The sequence below is a fragment of the Archocentrus centrarchus genome, chromosome 8 (assembly GCF_007364275.1).
Source record: "Archocentrus centrarchus isolate MPI-CPG fArcCen1 chromosome 8, fArcCen1, whole genome shotgun sequence".
Taxonomy (NCBI): domain Eukaryota; kingdom Metazoa; phylum Chordata; class Actinopteri; order Cichliformes; family Cichlidae; genus Archocentrus; species Archocentrus centrarchus.
The window spans coordinates 1,850,356-1,861,412 of NC_044353.1; the positions used below are offsets into that span (position 1 = coordinate 1,850,356).

General features: G+C 40.9%; 1 protein-coding gene across 1 annotated transcript; it reads left to right on the forward strand.

The window, feature by feature from the left end:
- The first annotated feature begins 7,639 nt into the window (after window positions 1-7,639).
- Window positions 7,640-9,997, forward strand: LOC115784243 (GTPase IMAP family member 9-like). Its single transcript, XM_030735392.1, has 2 exons — window positions 7,640-7,700; window positions 9,123-9,997. Exons 1-2 carry the CDS (start codon window positions 7,640-7,642, stop codon window positions 9,995-9,997), a joined length of 936 nt encoding a protein of 311 aa, XP_030591252.1.
- The last annotated feature ends 1,060 nt before the right edge of the window (window positions 9,998-11,057 follow it).

Consider the following 11,057-nt stretch of genomic DNA (forward strand, 5'->3'; position numbering starts at 1 on the left):
ATGAAAGGGAAGAGCAAAAGTAAGAGAGCGAGACCAAGAGCCGGCAAACATTTATACCGTAAAGATGGTAACTGCCCACTTCCCTTTGACCCCTCCTAGTTTACATAAAGTCTAAACCCCTGAAACTTGAACCCCAACCAATCACCTTTCGAGGCTCTGCCAACTTTGGTCCCATGTGGACTAAAGAAACATACGTCACCAGGGCACCTCAGTGGTTTAGAACAGCGCTGACAGATGTCATGATGAAGGATCTTCTTCCAATTAAACCCTCTGCTATTAAAACACCTCTTTGACAATCCATAAATAGCTAGAATTTATCTCCTCATTAATTCATGTTACAAAAACACAGGTGGGTCTGCAGAACTCACGTTCCAGGGGGGCCACTGTCATAAAGTTTCCTAAATTACAACATGAGGTGACAATGTCGAAGCTGTTCCTGGATCCCACCAAGGCCTTAACATATATGAGTAACATATATGAGTCACCTTTACCCCAGTAACTCTAAAGCATACAGTGTTCATCAAATCAGTTTGTGTGACAAATACACTTTAATACATGATATAAAAATAGTGACAGAAAATACTAATATAAAAGTCATAAAAAATCTCAACAAATACCACTTACTTTTTCATCCTTTTCATGCCCTGTCCCACTTTTCTTTTTTTTTCTGCCATGAAATTCAAAATGAGCTCATATTTTTCATGAAACAGTAAAATCATTTTCTATGTCCTATTGTAAATAAAATATGGATTTATGAATTTTAAAAACCCTTACAATCTGTTATAAAAAGAATGAAAAAAGAATCTCTTGGCATCCATTTATGTTCACCTAGTTTATTTTGCCTTTCCTAATATCCAGTGGGGGAAATAAGTATTTGATACACTGCTGATTTTGCAAGTTTTCCCCCTCCAAAGAAGGGAGAGGTCTGTAATTTTTTATCGCAGGTACACTTCAACTGTGAGAGACAGAATCCAAAAATAAATCCCGAAAATCACATTGTATGATTTTTAAACAATTCATTTCGATTTTATTGCACAAAATAAGTATTTGATCACCTACCATCCAGCAAGAATTCTGGCTCTCACAGACCTGTTGGTTTTACCACCAGCCTGCCACGGGCCCTGTAACTTCAAAGGTGCTGCCATTTCCGCACTTTTACATTTGAAATTTTCCGACAGGACAAACGGTTGTATAATTAAGGCAATTTAAAATGCATTTGATCAGATGTTTCAGCGGTGATACACTCGGCATTAATTCAATTCAATTCAATTCAATTTTATTTATATAGCGCCAAATCACAACAAACTGTCGCCTCAAGGCGCTTTGTATTGTGGGTAAAGACCCTACAATAATACAGAGAAAACCCAACAGTCAAAACAACCCCCTATGAGCAAGAACTTGGCGACAGTGGAAAGGAAAAACTCCCTTTTAACAGGAAGAAACCTCCAGCAGAACCCGGCTCAGGGAGGGGCAGTCATCTGCCGCGACCGGTTGGGATGAGGGGAGAGAAAGACATGCTGTGGAAGAGAGCCAGAGATTAATATCAATTAATGATTAAATGCAGAGTGGAGTATAAACAAAGTAAATAAGGTGAATGAGAAACAGTGCATTATGTGAACCCCCCAGCAGACTAGGCCTATAGCAGCATAACTAAGGGATGGTGCAGGGTCACCTGATCCAGCCCTAACTATAAGCTTTATCATAAAGGAAAGTTTTAAGCCTAATCTTAAAAATAGAGAGGGTGTCTGTCTCCCGAATCCAAGCTGGAAGCTGGTTCCACAGAAGAGGCGCCTGAAAGCTGAAGGCTCTGCCTCCCATTCTACTCTTAAGTATCCTAGGAACCACAAGTAAGCCAGCAGTCTGAGAGAGAAGTGCTCTGTTGGGGTGATATGGTACTATGAGGTCTTTGAGATAAGATGGTGCCTGATTATTCAAGACCTTGTATGTGAGGAGAAGAATTTTAAATTCTATTCTAGATTTAACAGGGAGCCAATGAAGAGAAGCCAATATGGGAGAAATCTGCTCTCTCTTTCTAGTCCCTGTCAGTACTCTAGCTGCAGCATTTTGGATCAGCTGAAGGCTTTTCAGGGAGCTTTTAGGACAGCCTGATAATAATGAATTACAATAGTCCAGCCTAGAAGTAATAAATGCATGAATGAGCTTTTCAGCATCACTCTGAGAAAGGATGTTTCTAATTTTAGAAATATTGCGCAAATGCAAAAAAGCGGTCCTACATATTTGTTTAATATGTGCATTGAAGGACATATCCTGGTCAAAAATGACTCCAAGATTTCTCACAGTGTTACTGGAGGCCAAAGTAATGCCATCCAGAGTAAGTATCTGGTTAGACACCGTGTTTCTAAGATTTGTGGGGCCGAGAACAAGAATTTCAGTTTTATCTGAATTTAGAAGCAGGAAATTAGAGGTCATCCAGGCCTTAATGTCTTTAAGACATTCCTGCAGTTTAACTAATTGATGTGTGTCATCTGGCTTCATTGATAGGTAAAGCTGAGTATCATCTGCATAACAATGAAAATTGATGCAGTGCTTTCTAATAATACTGCCTAAGGGAAGCATGTATAATGTAAATAAAATTGGTCCTAGCACAGAACCCTGTGGAACTCCATAATTAACCTTACTGTCTGAAGAAGACTCCCCATTTACATGAACAAATTGGAGTCTATGAGATAAATATGATTCAAACCACTGCAGTGCAGTACCTTTAATACCTATAGTATGCTCTAATCTCTGTAATAAAATGTTATGGTCAACAGTATCAAAAGCTGCACTGAGGTCCAACAGGACAAGAACAGAGATGAGTCCACTGTCAGAGGCTCTAAGAAAATCATTTGTAACCTTCACTAATGCTGTTTCTGTACTGTGATGAATTCTGAAACCTGACTGAAACTCTTCAAATAAACCGTTCCTCTGCAGATGATCAGTTAGCTGTTTTACAACTACTCTTTCAAGAATCTTTGAGAGAAAAGGAAGGTTGGAGATTGGCCTATAATTAGCTAAGACAGCTGGGTCAAGTGATGGCTTTTTAAGCAGAGGTTTAATTACAGCCACCTTGAAGGTCTGTGGTACATAGCCAACTAATAAAGACTGATTGATCATTTTTAAGATTGAAGCATCAATAATTGGAAAGACTTCTTTGAACAATCTAGTAGGAATGGGATCTAATAAACATGTTGCTGGTTTGGAGGAAGTAACTATTGAAGTTAACTCTGAAAGATCAACTGGAGCAAAAGAGTCTAAACAAATACCAGCAGTGCTGAAAGCAGCCGAACATGAAGAATAATCTTTGAGATGGTTATGAATAATTTTTTCTCGAATGTCTAAAATTTTATTTGTAAAGAAATCCATGAAGTCACTACTAGTTAACGTGAAAGGAATACTCGGCTCTACAGAGCTCTGACTCTTTGTCAGCCTGGCTACAGTGCTGAAAAGAAACCTGGGGTTGTTCTTATTTTCTTCAATTAATGATGAGTAGTAAGATGTCCTAGCTTTACGGAGGGCTTTTTTATAGAGCAACAAACTCTTTTTCCAGGCTAAATGAGCATCTTCTAATTTAGTGAGACGCCATTCCCTCTCCAGCTTTCGGGTTATCTGCTTTAAGCTGTGCGTTTGTGAATTATACCACGGAGTCAGGCACTTCTGATTTGAAGCTTTCCTTTTCAGAGGAGCCACAGTATCCAAAGTTATACGCAGTGAGGATGTAAAACTATTGACGAGATAATCAACCTCACTGGGAGCAGAGTTTAGGAAGCTGCTCTGTACTGTGTTGGCACATGGCACTGAAGAGCATAACAATGAAGGAATTAGATCCTTAAACTTAGTTACAGCACTTTCAGAAAGACTTCTACTGTAATTAAACTTATTCCCCACTGCTGTGTAATCCATTAAAGTAAATGTAAATGTTACTAAGAAATGATCAGACAGGAGGGGGCTTTCAGGGAATACTGTTAGGTCTTCAGTTTCTATGCCATATGTTAGGACAAGATCCAGAGTATGATTAAAGTGGTGGGTGGGCTCCTTTACATTTTGAGAGAAGCCAATTGAATCTAACAATAGATTAAATGCAGTGTTGAGGCTGTCATTCTCAGCATCTACATGGATGTTGAAATCACCCACTATAATTATTTTATCTGAACTGAGCACTAAATCAGATAAAAAGTCTGAGAAATCAGACAGAAACTCTGAGTAGGGACCAGGTGGACGATAGATAATAACAAATAAAACAGGTTTTTGATTTTCCCAATTAGGATGGACAAGACTAAGAGTCAGGCTTTCAAAAGAATGAAAACTTTGTCTGGGTCTTTGAATAATTAATAAGCTGGAATTGAAGATTGCAGCTAATCCTCCTCCTCGACCTGTGCTTCGAGCATTCTGACAGTTACTGTGACTCGGGGGTGTTGATTCATTTAAACTAACATATTCATCCTGCTGTAACTAGGTTTCTGTAAGGCAGAATAAATCAATACGTTGATCAATTATTAAATCATTTACTAATAGGGACTTGGAAGAGAGAGACCTAATGTTTAACAATCCACATTTAATTGTTTTATTCTTTGGTGCAGTTGATGAAGCTGTATTATTTATTGTTTTTGAATTTTTATGCTTAAATAGTTTTTTGCTGATTTTAGCTTTGGTTTTTGGTGGTCTGGGAGCAGGCACCGACTCTATGGGGATGGGGTTTTGGGGGGATGGCAGGAGGAGAGAAGCTGCAGAGAGGCGTGTAAGACTGCAACTCTGCTTCCTGGGCTCAACCCTGGGTAGTCAGTTTTTAGGAGGGTTAATAAATTTGGCCAGATTTCTAGAAATGAGAGCTGCTCCATCCAAAGTGGGATGGATGCCGTCTCTCCTAACAAGACCAGGTTTTCCCCAGAAACTTTGCCAATTATCTATGAAGCCCACGTCGTTTTTTGGACACCACTCAGACAGCCAGCGATTCAAGGAGAACATGCGGCTAAACATGTCGCTCCTGGTCTGATTGGGGAGGGGCCCAGAGAAAACTACAGAGTCCGACATCGTTTTTGCAAAGTTACACACCGAGTCAATATTAATTTTAGTGACCTCCGATTGGCGTAACCGGGTGTCATTACTGCCGACGTGAATAACGATCTTACCAAATCTACGATTAGCCTTAGCCAGCAGTTTCAAATTTCCATGAATGTCGCCTGCTCTGGCCCCTGGAAGACATTTGACTATGGTCGCCGGTGTCTCTAGCTTCACGTTTCTCAAAACAGAGTCACCAATAACCAGAGTTTGTTCCTCGGCGGGTGTGTCGCCGAGTGGAGAAAAACGGTTAGAGACGTGAATAGGTTGGTGGTGTACCCGGGGCTTCTGCTTAGGACTACGCTTCCTCCTCACCGTCACCCAGCTGGCCTGTTTTCCCTGCTGCTCGGGATCTGCTGGGGTGGAGCTAACGGCGGCTAAGCTACCATGGTCCGCACCCGGTACAGGGGCCTGGCTAGATGTAGGATTTTCCAGGGTGCGGAGCCGAGTCTCCAGTTCAGAAAGCCTGGCCTCCAGAGCTACAAACAGACTACATTTATTACAAGTACCGTTACTGCTAAAGGAGGCCGAGGAGTAACTAAACATGTGACACCCAGAGCAGGAAAGTGCAGGAGAGACAGGAGAAGAAGCCATGCTGGTAGTGAGTCGGCTAAGGGCTAAGCTACTAGCTAAGCTAAGCTAGTGAATTTCTAAAAACAAATAAAGTGAGTAATGTGAATACAGGTGATTCAGCAAAGAGTATGCTATTTAAAGTAGGTGAAGATTACACTAAAATATGTTATTATCCAGATAAATCTAGTTATACAGATATAACAGCTAACAGACAGCAAAACACTGTGCTCCGAAACAGGAACAGGAAGTGATACAATACCGCAGTGAGAGCCAACACCAAGTTGGTGTCATTAATCTGCTGATTGTGGAGGGTAAGGGCAGGTAACAGGTGCAGCGGTGATGATCGCCACCGTTAAAGGGTTAAGAAGCCCTCCTATTCTGCACTAATTACCTGTATTAATTGCACATGAACTCATTATCTGTATAAAAGTCACCTGTCCACATACTGACACTCCAACCTCTCCACCATGCCCAAGACCAAAGAGCTGTCTAAGGACACCAGGGACAAAACTGTAGACCTGCACAAGGCTGCAATGAGCTACAGGACAATAGGCAAGCAGCTTGGTGAGAAGGCAACAACTGTTGGTACAATTATTAGAAAATGGAAGAAACACAACATGGCTGTCATTCTTCCTCAGTCTGGGGCTCCATGCAAGATCTGACATCGCAGGGTAAGGATGAGTCTGAGAAAGGTCAGGTATCAACCCAGAACTGCACTGGAGGACCTGGTCAATGACCTGGATAGAGCTGGGACCACAGTCTCAAAGATGACTGTTAGTAACACAGTATGTTTTCATGGATTAAAATCCTGTAGGGCAAGTAGGATCCCCCTGCTAATGCCAGCAAATGTCCAGCAAAAGTTCACCAGTGACCATCTGGATGATCCAGAGGAGCCATGGGAGAAGGTCATGTGGTCAAATGATACCAAAATAGAGCTTTTTGGTATCAGCTCCACTCAACATGTTTGGAGGAAGAAGAAGGAGGAGTACAACCCCAAGAACACCGTCCCAACCGTGAACCATGGGGGTGGAAACATCACACTGTGCTTTTCTGCACGGGGGACAGGACGACGACACCATATTGAAGGGAGGATGGATGGGGTCATGTATCAAGAGATTTTGGCCAACAACCTCCTTCCCTCAGTAAGAGCGTTGAAGATGGGTCATGGCTGGGACTTCTAGCATCAAAATGACTGGAAGCGAAGGACATGTCCCCCTCGTCCCCCCTGGTTCCTACGCCTATGCAACAAGCTGATTAAAATGACTCTTTTCGTCCCTCCTGTTTTTAATATAAATACTGAAACAACAAAGTAAACATGATGCAGTTACAGAACCCTGCAGAGACAAGAATGAAAACCTCATAACAGGAAACCCAAAACTCAAAACCACCAAAACCAACAATTAAGTCTAAACCAGGACCAAAAATCACCATAAGTAGTAACTAACTCAGGTTCGTAACAGCCACGCCCCTAATAATGCAGACTTTAAGCCTTAACACAGTTTAAACAGGTGATTTATAGACACCCCCCCCCCCCCCCCACACACACACACACACACACACCCGGAAAAGCTGTTTGGAAGGGGGAAAGTAGCTCCAGAGACCAAAGCAATTTCTGTATCAGCTGTAAACATGTTTATTTCTGCTGGAAAGTTTTAACATGAGAGTCTATAGGGACTGACTCACTGTGGCGTCTCTGCTGGACGGCAGAGGAACTGCAGCTTTTGGAGCTTCAGTGCTGATGGGTCATTTGTACCTGACATGTTTTATCTGAACCTTAAACTTTGTGTACCAAAAATATTTATTGTGATGGTTTCAGTTGTCTTCATGGAGTGATGTAACTGAGAGAAGGTTATGGATGAGGAGGCAGACCTTTGGAAATACACTCTGCCCTCTGATTGGTTCCTTTTAGTCAGACCTCTGATTGGCCAGCTGAAGTGTTGTAGGGAGGGAACTAGCAGCAGGCTTTAATATAGAGGTGAGATGGAAATTTAAATAGTCAGAAGAAGACATGGATGGTGACAATACATCAGAGACAAAGATACTGATTGATCAAGATCCACAGACCATGGGTGAGTGTGTTTGTCCTGCAGTGATACTCAGGGTGGTGTTTGGGTGGTGTTATTTCCTGAAACAGAAACCAGCAGCAGCTCTCTGATTTGAAATCATTTGGACAGAACTTCAGCTTCACTCTGAAATGAGTTTTTAGTCCAGGGATGTTGGACTGTTCCTTTGTGTTCATTTTAGAGTCTGATTGGGACCAAGCAGCATTTACAGTGGAGCTGAGAGCAGTGAGTGCTGAACTAGGTTTAATATGAAGGATTTCTACTGATTTAACAACTAATGAAACTATTTACAGCACAAAGAGAGGAATTAATTCCAGGGAATCTTTCATTAAAAAAATAACCTTTTATATTTCAGTAAATAGATATTTTAAATGTACAGGCTGGTTTAACAGGGTTTTTTCCAATTGAAGAGGCAGAGCTGAAATAATGATGGTGCCTTTGAAATTTATATTTTTAAATTAATAATGAATAATAATGATACATGAATATGAGGTAGTTTCTGGTCTTCATGTGTGACAGTTTTCAGTTTTACTCCATTTTTATTTCTATTTATTCAAAATCTGAGAAACATTGATGGCTACTTTGTAAACAATGCCCTATTTTCAGAGCCTCAAACATCATTGGACCATTGACTGAAATGGGTTCATGTCCAGGTGAAGATTAAGGAGATCAAAGATCCAGAGTTCTGTCCAAGTGTTGAACTTGTATTTATGATATTAATATGACATGATATGAAGTCCAAAGAGATGTGACAGTGAAGGAGGCCAAGATTGGACTGAAAAACAAAATCAACTAATCTAGAGAGCAAAATTTCAGGAGAGACCAAATCAATAATGTGGTTCATCGCTTTTTAAAGATTGAATGAAAGACCACAGAAGACTAAAACCCATCATCAGAATTATTTCCAGCATGAAGCAAAACAGCTTCACAACATCTAACCAAGTCAGGGAGACCATCGAGGAGGTAGGAGGATCATTGTTAGTCTACAGTCACGATATGCCGTCATCAATGGAGATACAACACGGTGCAAACCGCTGGTTACACTGAAGAGCAGGAAGAGCAGATTAGACTGTGTCCGAAGTGCAGTCACTCAAAGCAGAGGTTATTCATGCAAGTATTGAAGTCTGTCCTCACATTTAAAATGTTACTTTGAGCGTCTGAACTGCCTATAAAAACAGATTTAACTTTGTGGTGTGTAACAGAGGCAACACTGCAAAACATATTTAGGTGTGACTAAGCAGAGCATATTTATACTTCAAAGTTCTTTAAAAAGGGAGAAAAATGATTCCAACTAAAAGCAGTGAATTTATTTTATGTCAAAGTGATGAAAATGATCCACAGTCTGAAACTGATTAGTGTGAGATTGATTAATGTGCTGTAAGGCATCAGGACCAGGACTCTTCTCACTTACTACTATTTTTCCAGCAGAGCTTCCAGAGCTCAGGATTGTCCTGTTTGGGAAGACCACACGTGGAAAAAGTACTCTAGGAGACATCATCATGGGGGACAAGAAGGCATTCACCTCAAAGGATACTAATGTTCGTGTTCGCACAGAGAAGTGCCACGTGGAAAGAAGGATTATTGAAGATCTGAGTGTGGTTGTTGTTGACACTCCAGGTCTGTTTAAAAGCGGACAAAAACACCCATCAGAAACACTCTTGAGAACAATCAGGGAGTCTATTGTTCTCGCCAAACCAGGTGCTCATGTGTTCCTGTTGTTCGAGAGGCTGAAAGAGCTCAGCGATAAAGAATTACAAATACTGGAGGTTTTTGAGCGGACTTTTGGCAAACGTGCGATGGCCTACGCTATGGTGGTGTTCACCCATGATAATGATGGGAATGCAGAAAGAGCTAAAACAGAGGAGGGAATGAATTATTTTAAACTCAAAGAATTACTTGAGCCGTGCCATGGCAGGCACTTCTTTTTTAACATTGAAAACAGGAGTCCCACACAAGTCACTGAGCTGCTGAAGGTGATAAGACAGAGAGAAACACAATATTACTACACTCCAGAGATGCTCACAGAGCATGAAAAAGAAGAGGCTGAAAAAAGGAGAAATCAGGAACAAGAGGGAAACAATCCCAAACCAGCAGAGACAGAAAACAAAGCCAAATTCCTGGAAAAGTCTGGTTTGATTGGAATCATTTTTGGATGTGGGTTAGGATATTTTATTGGTGGTGGTGAGCTGAACCCTACATCAGGAGCTTTACTGGGAGCTGTAGCTGGTATGATACTGTCAATGGGAACAACAGCTTTAGGGATGAAGGCCAAAATGCTCTATGACAACTTCTGCAAAGCATGACATGCAAGTTCCATTACAAGTTCCATTGAAATCCGCGTCCAGTTAAACGTGATCGCATAAGTTGGTGAGTTTAGCATTAAAGCCCTCCTCAGCTCCTGCCCTGCCCACTTCAGGTGATCACATACAATCTATGCAACTCCAAGTATTGGCTCGTTCATGCACAACTACACTCACTGTCACTTGAGTGTCTAGACAACAGTCAGATGAACTTTCATGGAACATTTCAATCTGACTAAGGTGATGTTTTCTGAATTATTCAAATTTGGGTTATGAAGAGTCTGTTGATGTATGTAGTAAGTTGGAATATTCTAAAAAATCTGTACTAAAGCATGTGGAAATTACACATATGATCTGATGGACTTGTTCTACTATAGGTCATAAAGAGTTACGTGATCAGACCAAGTCCAGAAAAAAGGTGGAAATCATGGTGGTTTAAATTTAGTTATTTGATTTGATTTTATTTTGATTTGTCAATGATGTTATTCTAAAAGTTCTTCATAAGTCGGATGCTGGTTTGTTGATCTCTGAGTTATGTTTTTGGAACAGTTTATAAGACAGAGGGATTTTTAGTGTACTGCAGTTACCAATAACTTAATAGTTCCTCGGGTTCTTCAGTGGAGAGATACAAGATGTTTGAGGTCCAGAGAAAAACAGCTGAGTGAGAACCTCCACCTACTTTGACACCTGTCAAACAAACCTGAAACAGAACATCATCATCATCATCATCATTCCTGTATGAGACAGGAAGTGTGATCCACTGTGAGAGGACCAGATGTTTGTCTGGTTCTGCTGCTGACGTCTCAGAGCCAGAAACTACCAGATACCCCCCCCCCCAAGAAAACCTTTCGTACATGAAACATTAAATCATCATCATCATCACCATCATCATCACCATCATTATCATCATCATCATCATCATCATCATCATCATCACCACAGACAGTTCAGGTTAAGGTTGCGTTTGAGCCATTTTCAGAAACCAGATGTTACATTTTGAAGGATGTTTCTCAGATTTAGGAATTCCAGTTTTTCCTTCTGAAAATCTAAAATCTGGGATAAA